The 26119-nt window shown below is 45.7% G+C and overlaps 1 protein-coding gene across 4 annotated transcripts in view; it reads left to right on the forward strand.

Moving 5' to 3' along the window:
• LOC106561395 (SLIT-ROBO Rho GTPase-activating protein 1) overlaps positions 1–26119 on the forward strand; it is a 188674-nt gene that overhangs the window by 143139 nt on the left and 19416 nt on the right. For 2 of the 4 annotated variants that reach the window (XM_045688309.1, XM_045688311.1), the window contains exons 12-18: positions 8441–8549; positions 10822–10882; positions 11907–11984; positions 14769–14903; positions 17792–17900; positions 18670–18894; positions 21627–21706. In XM_045688309.1, coding sequence (XP_045544265.1) covers positions 8441–8549; positions 10822–10882; positions 11907–11984; positions 14769–14903; positions 17792–17900; positions 18670–18894; positions 21627–21706 — 797 coding nt within the window. Of the gene's footprint in view, positions 1–8440; positions 8550–9199; positions 9234–10821; positions 10883–11906; positions 11985–14768; positions 14904–17791; positions 17901–18669; positions 18895–21626; positions 21707–26119 lie in introns of those variants that run through there. The other 2 variants (XM_045688310.1, XR_006757068.1) reach the window with 2 other exon arrangements.

The following is a 26119-nucleotide window of genomic DNA, read 5'->3' on the forward strand; positions in this document are numbered from 1 at the left end:
GTGCAGCAAGGTTAGACAGGTTTTATGTATCTAGGCACTGCTGTAGTAGGGTTGGAAACTGTGATATTATATCCTGTGGGTTTCTCTGATCACCATATTGTTACTGTTGATATTCACTTGTCCTGTCCATGAAGGTCATCATCTTACTGGTATTTTAATGTTAAGTTGTTACATGATGTCATGTTTTGTGAAAGGTTTTTGTTGTTTGGGAAAAATGGAGGGTTACAAAAGGGAATTTTGAGTCCTTGAGACAATGGTGGGAGGTTGGGAAGGCCCAAATACGATTGTTTTGTCAACAGTATACTGCCCTGTCTCGTATTGAAGTTAAAGAGACTATCAGGGCCCTTGAACAGGACATCAAATCTATTGAATTGAAGTTGCTCACTCAGAACGACCCTGGATTAGTCATGAACTTACAGGACAAGAGACATGAACTGAGGTTGTTTTTACATGAAAGAGTGAAGGGTGACTTGATTTGGTCTCGTTTCGCTTCCCTCAAGGATATGGATGCTCCTAGCGCTTTAAAAAAAAACCTAGGACAGTCGACATTGCAACGTAAACAGATGGTCTGCCTTCGTCTCTCTGATGGGAAAGTGACCACGGATGACAGTGAAATGCGCCAACATGCCGTGGATTTTTACTCTGCCCTCTATAAGGCGGAGGATTGTGATTCTCTGTGTACTGAACAGTTGTTACATGGACATCCTCAATTGGGCCCTGAGCAGAGAGTTTCTTTGGACTCTGACATTACTCTGTAGGAGCTGTCCACAGCAGTTATGCTGCTCTCAACAAGCCGAGCCCCTGGCATAGATGGTTTACCATCTGGGTTTTATAAGCGCTTTTGGGGGTCTTTTACATTTACATTTAAGTCATTTAGCAGACGCTCTTATCCAGAGCGACTTACAAATTGGTGCATTCACCTTATGATATCCAGTGGAACAACCACTTTACAATAGTGCATCTAAATCTTTTAGGGGGGGGTTAGAAGGATTACTTTATCCTATCCCAGGTATTCCTTAAAGAGGTGGGGTTTCAGGTGTCTCCGGAAGGTGGTGATTGACTCCGCTGTCCTGGCGTTGTGAGGGAGCTTGTTCCACCATAGGGGTGCCAGAGCAGCGAACAGTTTTGACTGGGCTGAGCGGGAACTGTGCTTCCTCAGAGGTAGGGGGGCCAGCAGGCCAGAGGTGGATGAGCGCAGTGCCCTCGTTTGGGTGTAGGGACTGATCAGAGCCTGAAGGTACAGAGGTGCCGTTCCCCTCACGGCTCCGTAGGCAAGCACCATGGTCTTGTAGCGGATGCGAGCTTCAACTGGAAGCCAGTGGAGAGAGCGGAGGAGCGGGGTGATGTGAGAGAACTTGGGAAGGTTGAACACCAGGCGGGCTGCGGCGTTCTGGATGAGTTGTAGGGGTTTAATGGCACAGGCAGGGAGCCCAGCCAACAGCGAGTTGCAGTAATCCAGACGGGAGATGACAAGTGCCTGGATTAGGACCTGCGCCGCTTCCTGTGTGAGGCAGGGTCGTACTCTGCGAATGTTGTAGAGCATGAACCTACAGGATCGGGTCACCGCCTTGATGTTAGTGGAGAACGACAGGGTGTTGTCCAGGGTCACGCCAAGGTTCTTAGCACTCTGGGAGGAGGACACAATGGAGTTGTCAACCGTGATGGCGAGATCATGGAACGGGCAGTCCTTCCCCGGGAGGAAAAGTAGCTCCGTCTTGCCGAGGTTCAGCTTGAGGTGGTGATCCGTCATCCACACTGATATGTCTGCCAGACATGCAGAGATGCGATTCGCCACCTGGTTATCAGAAGGGGGAAAGGAGAAGATTAATTGAGTGTCATCTGCATAGCAATGATAGGAGAGACCATGTGAGGATATGACAGAGCCAAGTGACTTGGTGTATAGCGAGAATAGGAGAGGGCCTAGAACAGAGCCCTGGGGGACACCAGTGGTGAGAGCACGTGGTGCGGAGACAGATTTTGGGGAGGATTTTTATGAAGCGGTTTTCGAATCTTTTCCTGAGGGATCTCTTCCTGTATCCTGTCAACGTACGGTGCTTTCATTGTTGCCAAAAAAGGGGGATTTGGCTCTTATAAAAAATTGGCAACCTGTTGCATTGCTGTGCGCAGAATATAAAATTGTATCAAAATGTCTTTCAAACAGGTTGAAAGAGTATCTGGGGCTGTTGGTCCACAAGGACCAGTCTTACTGTGTACCTGACCACTCTATAGTAGATGTTTTAGACATTTGTAAACTGTTTTATGTGAATGTAGGTTTGCTTTCTTTGGATCAGGAGAAGGCCTTTGATCATGAGGACCACCAGTACTTGTTCAAAACATTGAAAGCCTTTGGGTTTGGGGATGTTTTTTTGTCTTGGATGAATTTACTGTATGCTGGGGCCTCATGTATGGTAAAGGTGTGGGGTGGTTTGAGTTGTCCCATCCCTGTCAAAAGGGGCATCAGGCAGGGATGCCCAGTTTCAGGGAAGTTATATTGTCTGGCAATTGAACCAATGCTTTGTTTTTTAAGAGTGAGGCTTACTGGTTTGTCTGTGCCAGGTGTAATGAAGGGTCCCACGATAGCACTGTCTGTGTATGCAGATGACGTGACAGTTTTATTACAGGGGCTGAGGATGTTAAGGTTCTCTCAAACACTTTAAAGGTGTATGAGGGGGCCTCCTCAGCTAGAGTCAATTGGGAAAAGAGTGAATCGCTGTGGGCAGGTCAGCTTCAGACATGGTCCACTCCACGGTTACCAGGGGGGCTTCAGTGGGGCAGAGATGGGATGAAGACTTTGGGGGTTTATCTCTGATGTATTTGAGGCTCTGATGTATTTTAGGCTCTGATGTATTTCAGAAAAATAACTGGGAGGGTGTAGTGGAGAAAGTATGTGCCAGACTGTCAAGGAGGAAATGGGTGCTACCCCAGCTGTCTTATAGGGATAGGGTACTGGTAGCTAATAATCTTGCTGCCTCTACCCTGTGGCACAGACTGATGATTGTACAGCCATGATTGTCTGATACAAGAGCTTCAGAGGACCCTTGTCAATTTCTTCTGGTCTGGACAACACGATTAAAGCTGCAGCCCTGTACTTGCCACTGCACGAGGGTGGGCAAGGCCTGGTGGATATTTCTTCCAGGATCATGGCTTTCCGGCTTCAAGCAGCCCAGAGACTGTTGTACAGTAACGGTTCTAGCTGGGCCAATACAGCCTACACATTGATGAGGAGAGCAGGCTGTTTGGGCTTAGACAAGCACCTTTTCCTCTTAAGGCTGGAGGGGGTGATTTGTCTGGCCTGACTCCATTTTATGAGTCTGTTATGCAGGCTTGGAGAGTTCTTGTCAAGTCCCATAAGGCCGGCATGCCACTAGGGATGTGGCTTTTTGAAGAGACTCTTTTTTACAACACTGCCATCCAGTCCCGTGCTCTGGGTTCAGCCAGCCTACGTTCATGTCTGTTAGGTGTGGGGTGTACCAAGCTGGGTCATCTGATGCGGAGCAGGAGCAGATCGTTGGAGGAGCTGGGAGAAAGAGCGGGGATTCGATCATCTCACCTACTGACGAAGGTCGTCGCTGAGGTCTGTGATTCCATGCCAGTACTTCATCTGCAGTATGTGACTGACACTTCCAATTCTGATCGGTGGAAGGAGGGTCTGGATTATGTGTTCCCTGCACTGATTGTTAGTGCTGCGGCGGGGTCATTCGAGGAGGACGTGGGGATGCTGCTTTCATTCGATACCCCGGAGCTGGGGGAGTTCAAGGAGGTGGGAAAGAAGGCCCTGTACAAACTTTGTGTAAAAGTGTCCCATGTCTCTTCCCTGGAAGGGGTAAAATCGACGAGGTGGGCGGGTGTGTTTGGTCCAGGTGCATCCCCAAAAGGCTGTTGGCGGTCTTTATACAAACTGCCTATTGAAAAGAGGACAGCTGACCTCCAATGGAGGATAATACATGGAGCCATAGCCACCGATATGCATCTGGTACACCTGGTTCCGACAGTTGGGGAAGGATGTCCATTCTTTGCTGAGTCAGAAACTCTGGCACATCTGTTTTTACAGTGTCCCAGGTTGGTCGGGATGATTGACCTGATCACTTCTCAGCTTTGGGAGAGGTTTTCTCTTCCCAACAGTTTATATTTGGGCTAAAGTACAGGTTTAGTCGAAGGGGTGTAGTTATTTTGCTTAATTTTGTGTTAGGGGCAGCTAAATTAGCAATATGGAAGACCCGAAAGGGACAGGGGTCTGTGGATGTGGTGGGAATGCTGGAGGGAATGTTGGCAGCGAGACTGAGGGTTGAGTTTGCCTATTACAAACTGGTTAACAATATGGATCTGTTTATGAGTATATGGGTTATTCAGAGTCTGTTGTGTTTAGTTACTGTGGAGGAGGATTTTGTACTGTGTTTTTAATTGATGTGTAACTATGGTTTTGTATGAGTTTTTATTGTGTTGTGGGTTCCCAGACCCAATAAAGATTATTTAAAACTCACTCTCTCTCCATCTTTCTCTGTCTTTCTCTCTCTCTCTTTCTCTCGCTCGCTCTCGTCCTCTCACTCTCTCTCGCTCTCGGGCTCTCTCTCGCTCTCTCTTTCGCTCTTTCACGCTCTCTTTCTATCTCTCTTGCTCTCTCTTTCTATCTCACTCTCGCGCTCTTTCTATTTCTCTTTCTATCGCTCTCTCTCGCTCTGGGTTGCAGAATGGTTCTGAATCTCTCCCCCCTTTGAATTTTCTCTCACAGGGAGAGAAAGAGGGAGAAATACTGTACTTTGCATGCAAATGCTCTTTGTGTTATAATCAAGATCAAAGGCTCTTGGGAGGAAATATTTGAGGGTGATTCTATGAAAATTCTCTCTACTTGTTTTGAGAAACAGTCTAATACAGTCGTACTACACCAGCTCTGACGCTCATCAGATGTGGCAGGGCCTGTAAACCATTACAGACTACAAAGGGAAGTACACCCAAGAGCTGCCCAGTGACACGAGCCTACCGGATGAGCTAAACTACTTCTATGCTCCCTTCGAGGCAAATAACACTGAAACAGGCATGAGAGCACCTGTGTGATCACGCTGTCCGCAGCCGATGTGAGTAAGACCTTTAGACAGGTCAACATTCACAAGGCCGCAGGGCCAGACGGATTACCAGGATGTGTACTGCGAGCATGTGCTGACCAACTAGCAAGTGTCTTCACTGACATTTTCAACCTCTCCCTGTCCGAGTCTGTAATACCAACATGTTTTAAGCAGACCACCATAGTCCCTGTGCCCAAGAACACTAAGGTAACCTGTCTAAATGACTACCGACCCGTAGCACTCACGTCTGTAGCCATGAAGTGCTTTGAAAGGCTGGTCATGGCTCACATCAACACCATCATCCCAGAAACCCTAGATCCACTCCAATTTGCGTACCACCCCAACAGAACACTGCACTTGACTCATTTATGAAACGACTTATTCCAGTTACTAATAAGCATGCACCCATTAAGAAAATGACTGTAAAAACTGCACTACAATATGAAACTAAGATAAATTATATAAAGAATGATAGTAAAAAGCTTTGGGGCACCTTAAATGAAATTTTGGGAAAAATCAGATGGCTCATTCATCACAAAGCCCACTGATATTGATAACTACTTTAATGACTTTTTCATTGGCAAGGTAAGCAAACTTAGAGATTACATGCCAGCTACAAACGCTGACACTACACATCCAAGTATATCGGACCAAGTTATGAAAGACAAAAATTGTACTTTTGAATTCTATCAAGTCAGTGTGGAAGAGGTGACTTTTTGTTGTTGTTGTTGTCTATCAACAATGACAAGCCACCAGGGTCTGAAAATCTAGATGGAAAATTATTGAGGATAATAGCAGACGATATTGCCACTCCTATTTGCCACATCTTCAATTTAAGCCTACTAGAGAGCGTGTGCCCTCAGGCCTGGAGAGAAGCTAAAGTAATTCCTCTACCCAAGAATAGTAAAGCCCCATTTACTTGCTCAAATAGCCGACCAATCAGCCTGTTACCAACCCTTAGTAAACTTCTGAAAAAAATTGTGTTTGACCAGAAACAATACTATTTTACAGTAAACAAATTGACAACAGAATTTCAGCATGCTTATAGGAAAGGACACTCAACAAGCACAGTACTTACACAAATGACTGATGATTGGCTGAGAGAAATTGATAATAAAATGATTGTGGGCGCTGTCTTGTTAGACTTCAGTGCAGTTTTTGACATTATTGATCATAGTCCGCTGCTGGAAAAACATATGTGTTATGGCTTTACACCCCCTGCTATAATGTGGATAAAGAGTTACTTGTTTAACAGAACACAGAGGGTGTTCTTTAATGGAAGCCTATCAAATATAATCCAGTTAGAATCAGAAATTCCCCAGGGTAGCTGTTTAGGTCCCTTGCGTTTAATTTTTACTAACGACATGCCACTGACTTTGAGTAAAGCCATAGTTTCTATGTATGCGGATGACTCAACACTTTACACGTCAGCTACTACAGCGACTGAAATGACTGCAACACTCAACAAAGAGCTGCAGTTAGTTTCAGAGTGGGTGGCAAGGAATAAGTTAGCCCTAAATATTTCTAAAACTAAAAGCATTGTATTTGGACAAAACACTCACTAAACCCTAAACCTCAACTAAATCTTGTAATAAATAATGTGGAAATTGAGCAATTTGGGGTGACTAAACTGCTTGGAGTAACACTAGATTGGAAACTGTCATGGTCAAAACATATTGATGCAGAAGTAGCTAAGATGGGGAGAAGTCTGTCTAATAAAGGGATGCTCTGCCTTAACAACACTATCAACAAGGCAGGTCTTACATGCTCTAGTTTTGTCGCACCTTGACTACTGTTCAGTCGTGTGGTCAGGTGCCACAAAAAAAGGACTTAGGAATATTGCAATTGGCTCAGAGCAGGGCAGCACGGCTGGCCCTTGGATGTACACGGAGAGCTAATATTAATAATATGCATGTCAATCTCTCCTGGCTGAAAGTGGAGGAGAGATTGACTTCATCACTACTTTTATTTATGAGAGGTATTGACATGTTGATTGCACTGAGCTGTCTGTCTAAACTAATGGCACACAGCTCGGACACCCATGCATACCCCACAACACATGTGTCACGGCTGTCGAAAGGAGCAGACCAAAGTGCAGCGTGGTTGTAGTTCCACATTTTATTAAATCCGTGAAACTTTGCAATACATAAATAACTGAATTGACAAAACAACAAACTGTGACGCAGAGAGAAACAAACACTACTCAAAATATAATAACCCACAAAACCCAGGAAGAAAAACCCCTACGATCTCCAATTAGAGACAACGAGGACCAGCTGCCTCCAATTGGAGATCAACCCCCCCAAAAAAAACTTAGAAATAGAAAAACTGGAACTTAAACATAGAAATACAAAACATAGAAAAACACAAAACACCCCCTGTCACGCCCTGACCTACTCTACCATAGAAAATAACCTCTTACTATGGTCAGGACGTGACAACATGCAACAATAGGTCTCTTCACAGTCCCCAAGTTCAGAACAGACTATGGGAGGCACACAGTACTACATAGGGCCATGACTACATGGAACTCTATTCCACATCGAGTAACTAACGCAAGCAGTAAAATTTGATTTAAAAACAGATAAAAAACACATTTTGGAACAGCAGGGACTGTGAAGCAACACAAACATTGACACATGCATGCACACACATACGATACCATACGCACTATACATACACATGGATTTAGTACTGTAGATATGTGGTAGTGGTGGAGTAGGGGCCTGAGGGCACACATTGTGTTGTGAAATCTGTAAATGTATTGTAATGTTTTAAAATTGTATAAACTGCCTTAATTTTTCTGGACCCCAGGAAGAGTAGCTGCTGTTTTGGCAGCAGCTAATGGGGATCCATAATAAATACAAATACACACACCCTCTCCCACTGGGACATGAGGTGGATGCTGCCGCACAGCGCCCCCACACACTCCTCCCAGCAGGCCTGGTATTTTCATGACCTTTTGAAGTTGGGTGGTAATTCTCTCTCTAGGAGATGGTGACAGACTAGTGGGGATATCAAACCCTCTATCTATTAATCTCTCTCTAGGAGATGGTGACAGACTAGTGGGGATATCAAACCCTCTATCTAATAATCTCTCTCTAGGAGATGGTGACAGACTAGTGGGGATATCAGGATCCGGCCCAGCGTCATCTCACGACTAACACTCAAACTCACATGACAGGCTGGGTGACACCATACACGACTTCACAACACAAGAAGTCACTTTTGTGTGATAGTTTAGGATTGTTCGCATTTGCGTGCGTAGTTTGTCTGAAATCTCAGATGTCAGATTTTTGAACTTCGGACATTGGTGAGTTCAGACAAACTGTGTATGTTCATGGTAGGAGATTTCTCTAACACAGTCTCCCATTTTCCAGGCCTCCCAATGTGCCGCCCAAACCTCACAGTGGCACAAATAGGAGGGCTAGGCCCCGCTCGGTCTTTAACGTTAAGTTGTTTAATGGCAATCTGGAGTCCTTTGTCAAGGTACTGGTCAAGTCTGGTCTTGGACTGCTACCGACCGTCTCTCCGACCGTTTCCATAATAATGACCGTAACTCAACCACTCACACTGTCTTTTTCCTGGGGTCTGATCATTAGGCTGACCACACCAGTCAGAGATTTTATCTTTTCGTTTCTCTCTATAGTCTCAAACGTTGGGGAAGCACAGGGGCGGCATTGCTACTGACAGAGTGCATCCAGGGAAGGAGGTATGATGGCAGAGCAGAGGGCACACTAGTACAGTGGGGCGGGATGAAGGGGGAGGGTGGTGGGAAGGAGGACAGGATGGAGGGAAATATGTTTGTCTCCATCTTTCCCCCGAGTCACTGCTGTCAGCTAGGGCATTGGTATTCCTCCCTATTTCTCTCTCTTCCTTCTCTCTCTTCTCTGGCTGGTATGAAAGCAGCCATTGTCAGCAGGATATATGTGACAGCCAGGGGATGGTGGCCAGAGCGATAAGGAATCCACCACCTCCCCACAATGCCCTGCTGCTTCCCCTGCGTTTGACGCCAGCTCTGTTCTCAGTGTGTGGGGGGTGAGGGCTGGGCTGTGGTACTGTAGCTGGCTGCTGTGGTGATTTAATCTGGGTTTCACCTCTTTCTCGCTCTCTCTGCTTCCTTCTATGCTTCCTCGTAGCCGCGGACGACGGAACTCGCACGCCAGACACCAGGTAGAGTGGAGACACTGTGGAGTGGAGAGGGACCCGTCCCTACTGCTACCTGTCTGTCTGTCTGTCAGGGCCGGGGTGATAACAGTATTGCCATACTCGTTAGTATCATGGCAAGGAAACAAAACATGAAGCAGGTTTAACTTCTTTTGGAATACCTCCCTAATGTTGGAAAGAAACATCATTATGTTGTCATCCAGTGGCACATTTATTTATTTTGCAAGCTATTGCACACAATATTTTACATACAGCAGGTTTTTAAAGGACCAAATAGTTTGGTTTGCTTTGTGTTTTCATTTTTGCCATGGAAAAAATATTGCGATACTGGTATTGTCACAGTCTTACTGTCTATGCTGACTTCCTATCTCTGTCTGTCTCTTTTTCTGCCCCTAACATCCCCTCCGCTTCCTGTCTGTGATAATCTTTCAGCCGTTTGTGTTGATGTGCAATACTAACTCCCTGGAGGTTTGCCCTGACAGACTGAACTGCTCACATCTATAGATGTCATTTTATTGATATCGTTATTCATATATTCCTGTGCCAGGGTTACAACTGGATTATGAAGTACAATTTGACCTGTACCCTATTAATTGAAAATGTACCCTATACTTACAATTTGGCTTAGATTACATTGTAAAATTCGTAGAATTCCCAACACTTATTTCAGACCTTGCAACATCTACATTGACAGATATTGAATTCCTCCCAACATAGTCTGTCTTGCTTAGTCCTCAGCTACAGAGCGTTGGTACCCGGTGGTTCCTGGAATCCCGGCATGGTTGATGTGTTTAGGGCCATGTGTCTACTCCCCCTGAGTGAAAACCGATCCACAACATTATTCGAAGCATGTAAGAGTTCTCTGCCTCAGCAGGGAGCTAGCAGCTGGTACTTCGGCCAAGTGTACTCTGGAGTGCAGCTCTTGTACCCTTCTACTGAGGGAGGGAGGAATGTGTTCTCTGTAAAGGGACAGCTCCTCTCTCACTCTCCTCTTTTCTCACTCCTCCTCCTCTCTCTCCACTCCATATGGACTGTGTGGTAGTGACATAACCTCACATCCCTTATCAGTGTCCCAAGTGTGCACTCAAGTGTTGACGTAACACAATAAAACAAGATCAAGAGGCCATGTTTAGTACCACTGAAGCCCCATTGAGTTGTATTGGCTAAGAGAAACCCTTTGCATGGGCCTGTCAGCGTAGTCAATGAGTCACTACGGTAGATTTTGTGATCTATAAAAATCATTGAGGTATTGTGAGAGACAGGGACTGGGCATGAATGGTTCTGCAGCTGCAAAACTTTAGTCTGTCTCTGTAAACCTTCAGTATGATCATTGGTAACACTTTACTGTAGTCCCTTATATGCCTATGGCAGATGTTATAATATCATATGTAGTTATTATAAAGGCTTTATGAATGCATACATAAGGGTGGCTACAGTAAAATGTCACCGGTCATTTCTCCCTTCACCCATTAAGTATAATAATGGAGGCATGCATTTCGAAACAAAATAAGCATGTAAAGACTGAATGAGATAATGTATTTGAGGTCAGAATGAGCGTCTGTTAATATGACATGTCCTTCCTCTCATTGTGAAGGACTCTGGACAAGCGATTCCCCGTGTGGTGGAGAGCTGTATTCGATTCATCAATCTCTATGGTGAGCTGGTCATCCATCAATTACTTGTATTTGTTTTGCAATGCGACAGCTATGATTTTCTCTCCTTTTCTCACCTCTTGCAGGCCAATCAAGTGTAACAGTCCAAAATGACTGTGTGGTGCTAAATCTTCTCCTCTGGTCAAGGGTAACATTGCGGCAATTTCAGTGTTAATTGTCTGGGTGTTTCCATTCTTCCCGTGTCCGTGTTAGAATCCATTCCATTTTAGTCACAGTCATGGGAAAGACTATGCAGATGCCATCTTGTTTACAGCATCTGTCCATGCAGCCAATGGGATGCAACACACACACTCCACACACACACACACACACACACACACTCCCTTCACACACACTGTCAAATAGGTTAGTTAGACTATCACTGTGAGACGCATTAATAAAACTCCAACAGAACACGTCGGCTTAAACTTTTGAAGGCGTGATGCTAATGACCTCTCTGTGTTTTGCGGACACTGGCGACGTCTTACTGGGGGCGGCTGTCTCTAGTGGGGAAGACCCTGACTAATTAAGTTCTGAACTGACCTTCCTGTGTTTTGCGGACACTGGCGACGTCTTACTGGGGGCGGCTGTCTCTAGCGGGGAAGACCCTGACTAATTAAGTTCTGAACTGACCTCCCTGTGTTTTGCGGACACTGGCAACGTCTTACTGGGGGCGGCTGTCTCTAGCGGGGAAGACCCTGACTAATTAAGTTCTGAACTGACCTCTCTCCTTATTAAATGCTAATCCTGGCTGGAGGGCACTTTAGTAAGACTTGGTTGCGGTCTCTCTCCCTCATTAATTATCTTTAATTGGAAAAGTGAAGGGCAAGAGGAATGGGATGTGCCCTTTAGTTGGGACTTAAACTGGCTTTTCTTTTTGCACTGGTGGTCTTTTATATTGGCTGCCTGTCACAATGGACTAAACGTGTGTGTCTACCTTTCTGTCTCACCTCTCTCTTCCTCTCTCTCTCTCTCTCTCTCGGGTCTCTACTTCTCTCTCCCCTCTGCCATTCTTTGTTCCCTGCAGGCCTTCAACATCAAGGGATATTCCGTGTGTCCGGGTCTCAGATGGAAATCAATGACATCAAGAACTCATTCGAGAGAGGTACTGTAGGATGTTATGTTACTGTAAGGTACTGTAGGATGTTAACATATTGTCAGGGATTTCTTCGTCGTCTGACGATATAGCGAAATCATCGTCGGAAAAAGAGGACCAATATGCAGCAGAGTTGAGATGGTTCATTTTGAAGATTTAATAAACTCAAAAATGAACATACAAAATAACAAAACGAACTCACGATTACTAGACAGTCCTGTTAGGCTCACACACGCTAAACAAGAAACAATCTCCCACAAATACACAGACAAACACACCCAACTAATATAGGACTTCCAATCAAAGGCAACACCACACAGCTGCCTTCAATTGGAAGTCCACCCCAATTAACCAAACATAGACACATACAACCAGCTAGATCAACATAGAACCCCGGAATACTTAAATCAAATGCCCTTTTCGAAAAAACACCACCCCGAACCACATAAACCAAATACCCTCTGCCACGTCCTGACCAAACTACAATAACAATTAACCTTTATACTGGCCATGACGTGACAGTACCCCCCCTAAAGGTGCGGAAGCACCTCAAAAATAACAACCCCCCCCCAAAAAATCCCCCTAACTAAAGGGAGGGAAGGGAGGGTGGCTGCCGTCAACGACGGCACTGTGCTACACCCCCCCTCCCCAACCCACCTATATCTGGAGGTGGCTCTGGTTCTGGCAGTTCCGGGCAGACGACCCACCCCGGTAGCTCCGGGTAGACGGGCCACTCGGGCTGGGACGGAGGACAGTCGGGCCACTCTGGCAGACCCGGAGGACAGTCGGGCCACTCTGGCAGACCCGGAGGACAGTCGGGCCACTCTGGCAGACCCGGAGGACAGTCGGGCCACTCTGGCAGACCCGGAGGACAGTCGGGCCACTCTGGCAGACCCGGAGGACAGTCGGGCCACTCTGGCAGACCCGGAGGACAGTCGGGCCACTCTGGCAGACCCGAGGACAGTCGGGCCACTCTGGCAGACCCGGAGGACAGTCGGGCCACTCTGGCAGACCCGGAGGACAGTCGGGCCACTCTGGCAGACCCGGAGGACAGTCGGGCCACTCTGGCAGACCCGGAAGACAGTCGGGCCACTCTGGCAGACCCGGAAGACAGTCGGGCCACTCTGGCAGACCCGGAAGACAGTCGGGCCACTCTGGCAGACCCGGAAGACAGTCGGGCCACTCTGGCAGACCCGGAAGACAGTCGGGGCAGTCTGGCATCGCCGGGCAGTCTGTTATCACCGGGCAGTCTGGCCACTCTGGCATCTCCGGGCAGTCTGGCCACTCTGGCATCTCCGGGCAGTCTGGCCACTCTGGCATCTCCGGGCAGTCTGGCCACTCTGGCATCTCCGGGCTGTCTGGCCACTCTGGCAGCTCCTGACTAGTGGGTGGCTCTGGCGACTCTTCACTGACGGGCGGCTCTGGCGATTCCTCACTGACGGGCAGCTCTGGCGACTCTTGACTGACGGGCAGTTCGGGCGACTCTTGACTGACGGGCAGTTCGGGCGACTCTTGACTGACGGGCAGTTCGGGCGACTCTTGACTGACGGGCAGTTCGGGCAACTCTTGACTGACGGGCAGTTCGGGCGACTCTTGAGAGAGTGCGCTCCTCAGCGAAACATGGCGCTCTCCACCTCATACGCTCCTCCATATAACCACGGGTAGCTGGCTTCTGGCTCTTCCTTGGCTTAGCCAAACTACCCGTGTGCCCCCCCCAAAACAATTCTTGGGGGTGCCTCTCGTGCTTCAACGCCAGTCGCGTTCCTCGGTAACGTTCCCGGTCCTTACCCGCCTTTCTCCATTGGCCCTCTCCGGCCATAACTTGCTCCCATGTCCATTTCTCCCTTTTGTCCAAATCAAAATCCCACTGCTCCTTCCTCTGCTGCTTGGTCCTGGTTTGGTGGGAGATTCTGTCAGGGATTTCTTCGTCGTCTGACGATATAGCGAAATCATCGTCGGAAAAAGAGGACCAATATGCAGCAGAGTTGAGATGGTTCATTTTGAACATTTAATAACCTCAAAAATGAACATACAAAATAACAAAACGAACTCACGATTACTAGACAGTCCTGTTAGGCTCACACACGCTAAACAAGAAACAATCTCCCACAAATACACAGACAAACACACCCAACTAATATAGGACTTCCAATCAAAGGCAACACCACACAGCTGCCTTCAATTGGAAGTCCACCCCAATTAACCAAACATAGACATACAACCAGCTAGATCAACATAGAAATACGTGAACAAGGAACAGTGCCCAAAAACCCCGGAATACTTAAATCAAATGCCCTTTTCGAAAAAACACCACCCCGAACCACATAAACCAAATACCCTCTGCCACGTCCTGACCAAACTACAATAACAATTAACCCTTATACTGGCCAGGACGTGACACATATTATTGTACAGTCAGCCCAATACTTTTATACTGTCCAGGATTGACAGTTCAGTCAGTCAAATTACACTTCACACATTTGATAGCATCAGTGGATTGCAGCACATAGGGACAGAAGGAAAAGCAAACACAGGAAATCAATGATATAGTTCATTTGAGCTGCAGAATATGACTTTGCTTAATTGCTAGTTAATTTTCTGTTTTGAGATAATTAGTTGACACTGGAAAGAACTTATTAAGCTAATGAAAGAAGCAGAAACATTGACATGTTTACAATGTACCCTGGTCAAATGGGCATAGCTTGTTTGTACGTTTCAAACTTCCTTCTAATCAGGGGAAATGTATTATTTGCATGCATACAACACCCTCACATACACTTATCAATATCCCAGGTAACGACCCACTGACAGATGAAGAGAACAACCACGACATCAACTCGGTTGCCGGGGTTCTTAAACTCTACTTCCGGGGCCTGGAGAAATCCCTCTTGCCCAAGGAAAGATTTAACGACCTCCTCTCCTGCGTCAGTAAGTTCCTCTGCTCGACGTTGTCTCTGGACCAGCACAGCTGGGGTTGCTACATTATAATAAACACAAGCAAAGCATGTACGAGCACACACACAGACGTGCGTACAACTGCAAAGTTGAACTTAATGTCTACATATTCAATGGAAGTGTATACATTGTGAGATTCAGATGGAGCAGATGCCCTCTAGGAGCCATGTAAGTCATTAGTTGGTGTTCACATACCCTCCACAGGTCCACTCTTAACGTCCCACTATGGGGAAATCATCACAAACATCATAGCTACTACTTACTTTTCTGTGGTGTGTTCGTCAGTAGCATTGTGTTATCTCGTCTTTGTGCCTGGAGGTGAATAGCACCACTTTGTGTTGTTGACTGTCTTCTCCACTGACTAGAGCATTCATGTGGTGAGCTAAGACACAAAGCTCACCATACAGCCTGGTGTTGGGTAATGAAAAGTATAAACGCACAATTACAGTAGTGTTTACATCAAACCATACAGTGGTGAGTTCACTACTCTGTCACAGACAGCCATATTGTTCTCTTACCGTAACGGCAGTGTGACACGGTCTTGCATAGTTCAGTCCGCTCTTTGTGGGACTCACTCTGACCTTTTATAAGATGTCATGTGGGGGCTTTGAGGGGGGACTAGTGGAGTAGCCACTGTTGTTCAAGAACAATGGACTGGCTAGTGTGGGTCACGGACTGTACACAACGTTTGCCGTAATGCCTTTGGTGTGTGTGAGAATGGGGGGGGGGATTCTGTGTGTGCACTCTCCGCCTTGTGTGTGTATGTGAGCTAGAGATATGGCATTGGTTTACATTGTGCAGCCAGTGTGTGAGTGATGGGGATTCCCTGTTGTCTACATTTTCAGGCTTCACATATCGGCACTTGGAGAGTGGGCCTCTTGCCCAGCCACCAGTCTCCATGTTAATAAAACCCTCCACTCCTTTCAGAATGAGCCAGATATTTAGCACAGTATCACCTTTACTTTAAATGGTTGGCTCACTGGCCACTGGGTAAACACATTTATCTAGGTACAGAACGTTGTCTATGTTTTTGACAGTGCTGCATTACAACTTTAACTTGGTCTTTGTTGTACAGTTGCAAATGCCTGTCTAGTCTGTCTATGGTCTTTTCATTTAGGATTCACAACGAGTGGGCTGGGGTGATTGTGAGGAGGGGGGGTGACTGTTCTTTAAATAGCATCCATCTGAAGTGTTCAGGAACCATGCAGAAAGAAACCGAGTTAAGTACTCATGTAAGATGAATAACATCACAAGTATTCCCAAAGCCAACTCCCAGATGGCCCAAACTCGTTTCACGGTGACAGCACTATTTCAGGCAGCCATCGATGTCGTCAATGAAAAAATGAAATGGGCTGCTTTGGAACGGAGGAGATGGGCGGATTCGAGTGAAACAGATCAGTGCTCCACCATTTGTGATCGTTCTGAGATGAGACTAAAGGGATGTTTTGTGAGAGGCTTTGTCCTTGATAATTATAGCAGTAGTGACAAAAATAGTTTAAAACGCCAAAGATAATTTTCTCTGGCTGACTAGAGAGAGACCGAGATAGAGAAACAGTATGAGGTCTGGACATGTTTTAGTGCTTCAGCAGACACTCTTGTCCAGACACTTCTAATCAGAAAGTTGTGCTCTGAGACATCTCAAGAAGAAACACTCTCTCTCTCCCCTCTGATAGAAGAGTGTAACGTTCTTACGATATTTAGTGCAGCAACAGAACTTATACCAGTGTGATTTATAACTGGAATTGTCCTCTATGATATTTATAACGGTTCTTCACAGGAATTCTAAGGACAGGGCTAGCATCCATAGTGGTATTGTCCTCTATGATATTTGTAACGGTTCTTCACAGGAATTCTAAGGACAGGGCTAGCATCCATAGTGGTATTGTCCTCTATGATATTTATAACGGTTCTTTACAGGAATTCTAAGGACAGGGCTAGCATCCATAGTGGTATTGTCCTCAGTGATATTTATAACGGTTCTTCACAGGAATTCTAAGGACAGGGCTAGCATCCATAGTGGTATTGTCCTCTATGATATTTATAACGGTTCTTTACAGGAATTCTAAGGACAGGGCTAGCATCCATAGTGGTATTGTCCTCTGTGATATTTATAACGGTTCTTCACAGGAATTCTAAGGACAGGGCTAGCATCCATAGTGGTATTGTCCTCTGTGATATTTATAACGGTTCTTCACAGGAATTCTAAGGACAGGGCTAGGTATTGGGAGCAGCTTTGTGCTCTGAGACAACTTCATCAGCGGTTAACTTGGTGAGGGCTCCAGATACTGCTCTTGCTATTGAGCGCAGCATTGAGTCTGATTCAACCAGGCTATAGGATTTGTGACCTATCCTAATGGCCTCGGCCCGAATATGCTGCTGTGCTATTTATTGCTGCAGCCTGCAGTCACACTGGGTATCAATGAGTGAGTGGTCACATTCAGATGGATAACTCTCATTAAATATGCAGCCCTGCAAAGTGGCGGGTCAGACCCATTTTAGAGAAGAGCATGGACTACGCAGTGACAGAAATCACAGTGATACGTTCTCTGGATGTGTTGGCGTCTTGGCGGATCTGTTCGCGCGTTTGTGTGAATACACACACACACATACACACACCTCGGATACATGTATTTTAAATTGATATGTGCATACTAATAAGAAATGTAGATCAAGCTAAAAACAGTTCAACCGCATTGTCTAAATAGCTTCGGTCTGTACTACTAAGATGTATATGATGAGTAATATCTAATGATTTAATACAACCCCATAGTACTAACATCTCTCTCTCCTCGCTCTCCTCTCTCTCTCGCTCTCTCTCTCTCTCTCCCCCCCCCCTCTCGATCTCCTTCCCCTCCCCCCAGGAATAGAGAACCTGTATGAGAGGTCCCTGTACATCCGTAAGATTCTCCTGACCGCCGTGCCCAGATCCATCTTTATCGTGATGCGCTACCTTTTTGCCTTTCTCAATCAGTAAGTCCTCAACAACCACACTCCAGGGTCATATTCATTAGGCATCAAACTGAAAAAATATGTACTGAAAGGGGGAGGTACTACCTGACAAATTTTGATTTCCTGTTGCGAATGGTTTTCCATTGCGTGCCCTAATGAATAATATGACCCAGGCTTGTTCACTGACTCTTCATTGTCTGATATACGGTTTGAAAGTACAAAACACACATTGACTGGCCTACTGTATGGGGACATGTTAATCAATCACCAAATAGCCCTAATAACTTGCACCTTTAAGATCATTGTACAGTACATTTCTCCTGTTTGTTACTGTATGTAGAGAGAGAAAATGAGCCAGCGTTAAATTAAACATGTCCGGGGTTAATGGATGACTGGAGAGATTTACTCCTTAGTAATTTACTCCACCTGAAATGTGCTCATTGTTTCACTGCTTAGCTGATAAAGAGAGGAGCATAATGCCGTTAGGTTATTAAAAAGGTTTGAGAATTGATCACTACCCAGACAATGAGAGGATAGGCAGTCAATTTGGTGCCTCGGCTGAATGCAGCTGTACAACACAGAACTCATTCCTGTTTGTACATAATCAAATACAAATTCTGTGTTTGAGAAGGGCAACGTTTATCCGCTTTATCTTGTTAAAGAGATTATGCTAACTTAATGTAAAGTCGATTGTTGTGTGTAAACCCTTTATCTCTCACCTATCTCTCGCTCTGTCTATCTCCCTCTACCACTCTCACTCACCCTCTCTTTGCCCCCCCTTCCCCCCCAGCCTGTCCCAGTACAGCGATGAGAACATGATGGACCCCTATAACCTGGCCATCTGCTTCGGGCCCACCCTCATGCCCACACCCAACATCGAGGACCAGGTGTTGTGCCAGGCACACGTCAACGAGATCATCAAGACCATCATCATCCACCACGAAACCATCTTCCCCGACACCAAGGAGCTGGACGGGCCCGTCTACGAGAAATGCATGGCCGGGGAAGACTACTGGTGAGCTGAGCATAGAAATAGAATTACTAGAAAGGCAACTGGTGAGCTGAACGATTGAGCTGAATGATTTGAGCAGGGTGTGTGAGAAGGGCATGGCTGGCGGAGACTACTGGGTACTTGCATTTAAACACTTTATAAATTCCATTACTTTTTCATGACTTCCCATGTCTACAAATGAGAATTTGTGTGACAGTGGCTAAACATGTGCCTGGCAACACCTTGTGGCAAATGTACAGAAGAATACATTTGAATCAACATTTAATTTCCAAACAGCAATTAATCTGACATTTCATGATTTTTCTTCATTGTATCAATAGATGTGTTCAATTCTCTGGCTTTTCACTGATATTCCAGAAGGTCCCTGACCTGTGAGAACCCTGTGAGATGATTGACTGAGCAGGGTCGCCCTTCGATAGAGTCAGAGGTTATTCATTAGTGAAACTATGCGGGTGACTTGCAATGATGTCATTTTGACAAGCTTCACTGAGGTGTTGGCTGGGGAACCAGTAGGGGTGTTTTTCTCATTCCTGTCCTGTGAGTGTATCATAGCTCAGGCTCGCAGCCAAATATCCCTTCATATGGGACATAATACTCCATGCTGCCGGTATGTGTGTGTCTGCACTGCAGTGGGAGCTGCAGCTGTTTCAATACGTCGTTAGTGTTAATGCAGGTAATTATGCTAAATGATTAAGTTGTCCGTGGTGAGACAATATGACAGGGTACAGCTCTCTTTTCTATATCAGACCTTTAGATATCTGCCTTGACGAAGTGAGACTGACTGAATCGATCACCATGATGACCCCAGACGCAGAAGAAAAGAGACCAAGTCACTTGGCAAGGAAACAGTCATTTTAACATCATGTAATGCAGCTTGTAGAAGTACCTTAAAACAGAGCAGAGTAACGTCCCTGGGCCAGCTAGCTCCGCAGCTATGAGGAGCTGAGCAGGGAGAGTTTATCGTTCTCTTCCCCTGAAGAGCACTAGCCTGGTCCCAGATCTATTTGTGCTGTTTTGCCAACTCCTATGCTTTAGATATTGGCCTTGATGAGGTGAGATGGACCGAAGCGATCACGATTGAGAAGGAAACACTAATTATAACCTAAAGTGCATCACATAGAAGTACATTAACAGACCAAAGTAAAGTTTAGCAAGATGGCTCCACAGCTGTGAGGAGAGCCTGTCTCTTCCTCTGAAGAGCACGTCTCTCTCTCTGTTCCTTGGCAGAGCGTAAGCCTTTGCTCTGCCAGAGATAATCACCCGTCACAGCCATCAGGACACCATCCCTGGCCGAGCCACATCAAACCTAGAAGATTTGTTGTCGTCTCTCCATCCCTCCTCCTCCCCCGGGGGGTGAGGCGGGTGGCTGTGGTGTGTTACCCTGGGAAGCGGCGCTAAGTGCCAGTCGGAGGTAGTCTGTGGAAGATGAAAGGGGCATTAATGCCAGGGACGTCTGAAAACCAATAAACAGCACCCAGCCTGTGCCATGGGAATACTGATGATGCCCTCTATTTGGTAGTCGGTGGCTGCCTCTCAATGTGGCTGTAGGTGCATTTCAAAATATCTAAAGTCAAGTCAGTGAGACAGACCTGTCCATTACGCACGAGCTCGGACTCAGACTTGTTATTTGGTCCCTAAGCCCTTTATGCAGGGGCCACTTCCTGATGTGTTTGATAGGGATCACTCCAGTCTGCTACTGTTTTGGCCAAAATGACAACTGACATGATGCACACTTGCATCCCAACTGGCACTTGTCAATATTCCAAAATTATAAACCCATTCGCGAGCATCTTCTGTCCTGCCGCAACCTGTTTTGTAACATGATTTGCTATGAAACACTGCCAGACAGGTGCACACTCTGGTAACAGATAGAAAGTTGTAAAAACAAAACGGCACTGAAGAAGACAAGCTGCCACTCGACAGTGACTTGATAAGCTGGTTTAGCTAACGTGGCCTTCCTGCTCAAAGTGCCTGCTAGCTACTACTAGCTAGCTTAACTGACAAACACAGAGATGGAACTTAGCCAGCTAGCTAGTAGTGATTTTAGTTTAACAGCTTGCTGATGATGAACTGAGCAGCAGCTGACTTTATTCTGTCTGCAGTTCACTGACTTTTGTAGCGGGTACAAAAATATTGCACCAAATACCTGATGTACAATTGCACAACTAAGACCTGCTCTGCAAAGACGTCAAAATGAATTACAGATTTATTGATTTATATTTTGAGGAAGCGGTAGTGGCTAGGTTGTTGCTACCGTGACTCAGGAGGGACAAATGACAGTAACTGCCAGGGTAAGATATGCGGACATAGCACACCCACATCGAATCACACCCCCAAGACCCAAATCTTGTTTTTCTTAATGAGCAACAGAAAAACACATGTGGAATCGGTGCGTTCAGCCCCTCTTTAACAGCGGCCCTCCAGACCTCGGTGAAGACTGAATACGGGCTGTGGGGAAAAATGAGTTTGACACCCCTGATCTACACTAATGGTCTTTGATAGATGATATCTATGTGAGTGCATACTACTACCAGGTATTTGCTTTCACCAGTCCAGTTGTGTCACATCATTGCCGAAGAAGGAAAGGAGGCAAATGGGGGAATCCACTGTAAACAAGATACACGCTGAGGATGGATGAAATTGAGTAGCGGGTACAATTGTATCCATGGTAGCCTGACCTCAACCTATATTCTCTGACCCCTAACCCTGACCTCTGACCTTCTCTCCCCCCACAGTGAGAGTCCCTACAGTGAGCATGGGGCCATAGAGGAGGTGGACAATGAGGGAGGCACTGAGACGCATACCAGCGAGGACGGTGAGTACCCTTCAACCAGCCACCCTTGTAACCCTATGATGTAATGACATACCAGCTGTGAATGTCATGGGAAAAGCATACACTTTCTTTCCCCAGTGTCTGTGCTGTGGTCTAGTGAGGGTTAAATCCAGACTTTCTCCAGTGTCTGTGCTGTGGTCTACTGAGGGTTAAATCCAGACTTTCCCCAGTGTCTGTGCTGTGGTCTAGTGAGGGTTAAATCCAGACTTTCCCCAGTGTCTGTGCTGTGGTCTAGTGAGGGTTAAATCCAGACTTTCTCCAGTGTCTGTGCTGTGGTCTAGTGAGGGTTAAATCCAGACTTTCTCCAGTGTCTGTGCTGTGGGGGTTCCAGCTGTGCTGTGCTATGAGGGTTAAATCCAGACTTTCCCCAGTGTCTGTGCTGTGGTCTAGTGAGGGTTAAATCCAGACTTTCTCCAGTGTCTGTGCTGTGGTCTAGTGTTAAATAGTTTGGTGGTAGGGTTAAATCCAGACTTTCTTCCAGTGTCTGTGCTGTGGTCTAGTGAGGGTTAAATCCAGACTTTCTCCAGTGTCTGTGCTGTGGTCTAGTGAGGGTTAAATCCAGACTTTCTCCAGTGTCTGTGCTGTGGTCTAGTGAGGGTTAAATCCAGACTTTCTCCAGTGTCTGTGCTGTGGTCTAGTGAGGGTTAAATCCAGACTTTCTCCAGTGTCTGTGCTGTGGTCTAGCGAGGGTTAAATACAGACTTTCTCCAGTGTCTGTGCTGTGGTCTAGTGAGGGTTAAATCCAGACTTTCTCCAGTGTCTGTGCTGTGGTCTAGTGAGGGTTAAATCCAGACTTTCTCCAGTGTCTGTGCTGTGGTCTAGTGAGGGTTAAATCCAGACTTTCTCCAGTGTCTGTGCTGTGGTCTAGTGAGGGTTAAATCCAGACTTTCTCCAGTGTCTGTGCTGTGGTCTAGCGAGGGTTAAATCCAGACTTTCTCCAGTGTCCCAGTGAGCCCACTGGCCTGTGTGGATAATCCTGCCTTGCTAAATGGAGTGACCTTGGAGGCGCAGGGAACTGGGCTCCAGATATGTGGGCATCTATTCATATTCTAATTCCTACTGTATCGCCAACACCCCATGGGACCTGGGCCACACAGTGATGGCAGCACCCCCCTCCCAGGCCCCTGGTGGGCTCTTCTGCATCCCTCCGGACCCCCTCGGGTGATGTGATGAGGGATCTTTAAGTTTTGGGGTTAGCCGATAGTATTTGAACGAGCCCTAATCCTATGGGTTGGTCATTCAAGGATACCCAGCATATAAATACTTTTGGGGGAATTATTTTGAACTCCAAATATGAATGGGGAGTGATGACGATTAATGATTGTGTCTCTAATACCATCTGTATTGTCTATGCTTTTAAACTACTTCAGCATGTGTTAATGTGATAGGCCTCACTCACACCAGCCTCAGAGACACTGCACTGCAGGCCAGGGAACTATATACTTCTAAAACTAAGTAAAAAGTGTGAGTTGAGATGTCTGCTCTTCCATCTGGTCTGTTGGAACCGGTCTCAGACGAGGGGGGTGCGATGGAGTTGGTCTGTTCCAAATCAAATACACTGACTCACCTCCTCCGTGGGCTACAGAGGGGTCGGGATGGCTGAATAGGACAGAAACTGGTTGTTTCTCAGGGAAACATTACAAAAACGCTGTACAACTAAAGTGCCTTTACACATTTTGTAGAGAATAAATATTCCTAAACATGTATCTTGTTTTCAATAATGCACTAAAGTACAACTGCAAAAAATGTGGCAAAGAAATGTACTTTATGTCCTGAATACAAAGCCTTAGGTTTGGGGCAAATCCAACACATCACTGAGTACTATTCTTCATATTTTCAAGCATGGTGGTGGTTGCATCATGTTATGGGCATGCTTGTCATCAGCATGGACTAGGGAGTGCTAAGCACAGGCAAAATCATAGAGGAAAACCTGGTTCAGTCTGCTTTCCAACAGACACTGGGAGACAAATTGACCTTTCAGCAGGACAATGTTTATTTTACCTTTTATTTAACTAGGCAATTCAGTTAAGAACAAATTCTTATTTTCTATGACGGCCTAAGAACAGTGGGTTAACTGCCTTGTTCAGGGGCAGAACGACACATTTTTACCTTGTGAGCTCGGGGATTCGAATTTGCAACCTTTCGGTTACTAGTCCAACGCTCTAACCACTAGGCTACCTGCTGCCCCAATAACCTAAAACACAAGGCCAAATATACACTGAACCAGTGTAGACACTGAGTTGCTTACCAGGACGACATTGAATGTTCCTGAGTGGCTTAGTCACAGTTTTGACTTAAATCGACTTGAAAATCTATGGCAAGACTTGAAAATGGCTGTCTAGCAGTGATCAACAACCAACTTGACAGAGCCTGAATCATTTTTAAAAGAATAATGTACAAATATTGTACAATCCAAGTATGCAAAGTTCTTAGAGACTTACCCAGAAAGACTCACAGCTGTAATTGCTGCTGAAGGCGATTCTAACATGTATTGATTCAGGGATGTGAATACTTAAGTAAATTATATTTTTCTTTATTTCATTTTCAATAAATTTGCACAAATTTATAGAAACATGTTTTTTTTTATCCTTATGGAGTATTATGTCTAGATGGGTGAGAGAGAGAAAAAATCTATTTAATGTTTCATTCAGGCTGTAATACAACAAAATGTGAAATAAGTCAAGGGGTATGAATACTTTCTGAAGGCACTGTACGTAACAAACATTTTACAAAAATGCTGTACAACTACGTAACAAAAACGTTCAAAGTTGTGTTGTAGACCAGACAATGTGGACAGCTACAACGGAGCCCAACCCGTTTCCGTAGTAATAATAAAAGCACACGTTAGTAGCCTAATCATAATAACAGGTACAATCCCATCTCCTTTCCCTGTAGGTCTGAAAGTGTTTTTAGATTGTCCTTTTCATAATTTAAACATGAGCTCCAGGATGGAAATGTAAAGCATCACGTCTCATTACATAGCTTTGCTAGCACACCCTCTTCCAGAGTCAGACACATTTATGTCCATTCTAACTAATGACACCTGGGGCGTGATCATTCGGCACCAAATGGAAGAAAAGGGAATGAAACGGGGGAGGGACTGACTGCTTGGACATGTCCAATAACAAAAACTATTTTTCCTAATGAATGGCACCTGATGGTACAGACTAGAGCACGTAGTTTTCCATTCTGGAACGGTAAAAACACACATGGCAGCTATCCATTGCAAAGCAATTCATTATGGATAATCAAGCCTAATAAACCATATGAACCGAACTCGAGCTACCATGGTATTGGTCCAGATATTGTCTCCCTGTTAGGGTTGAGCGGAAAGCCTTTCTGACCCTGATGTTACTGCCGTTCCCTGTGGGCTCTTGAAGCCCATTCAGACCTATTGTCCTCAGTTAGTGGTTGAAAATACTTAGGATCTTACTCAGATTTACAGTTCTGCTGTATGACGTTAATGTTCGATCCTAGTTGTCGTCAGGGCTTCAATGTCTTTGTTAGCTCTTGTTGTATCAGCCACCTTTTGTAACCAGCCAATAAGGCCAAGCCCTCTCCTCTCAGCCCTCCTGGTGTGTTAAAGCCCATTTACTCCCATTATGGATGAACTGGAGAGGCCACATTTACAGAACTGACAACGTGTGTGTGTGTGTGTGTGTGTGTGTGTGTGTGTGTGTGTGTGTGTGTGTGTGTGTGTGTGTGTGAGATCACATGGGGAAACTGTGAAAAATGGTTGTAACTTCCCAGTGTGCCTTAATTCTTTCACGTGCTACAGACAGTACTCAATTTTAATGACCTGCATTCTGTCAACTCCTGTAACAAGTTTCTGGTTGGCAATGACATGCATGACATCGTAGCGTAATATGACTGTCACTGCGAGTGACAGTGTCCTTTTTTTAGATGCCCATTTCTCTCGCTCTGTCAATACATTGATGTTCCTTCCCTCTGTTGGTAAAACACTGTAGGGTCAAAGGTGAATGAGCATGCACATTGATTTTATCTCAAGAGTGCAATAGCTGTTTCATCTGAAGTTTTTTGTATTTTTTTTGCTGTATGTTAGACAGCCATGGTTGGAGTAGTGCATTCTCTTTACCCAGTGCAGTAATCACTGAACAGGTCATTACTCCTGCCCTATGACCCCCCCCCCCATCCCCGTCTGTCTCTGCTCATCATGTCCTGTAGCAAATAAGCAGGATCTTTGATTTATTTTCAGAGAGAGAGAGAGAATTCATTGGGGCATAGCTGCTGCTTTTCTGCCGCTCACTTTATCGATTGTTGCCGTATCTCACTCCAAGGTGGTGATCCCTATTCACATGCATGAGCAGAGCGAGCCATGGGATAGTCTACTGGGGTGTAACGGCATCCTGCATTGCACTGCTGTTATATCAGAAC

Source organism: Salmo salar, chromosome ssa10, assembly GCF_905237065.1.
Source record: "Salmo salar chromosome ssa10, Ssal_v3.1, whole genome shotgun sequence".
NCBI classification, from domain to species: domain Eukaryota; kingdom Metazoa; phylum Chordata; class Actinopteri; order Salmoniformes; family Salmonidae; genus Salmo; species Salmo salar.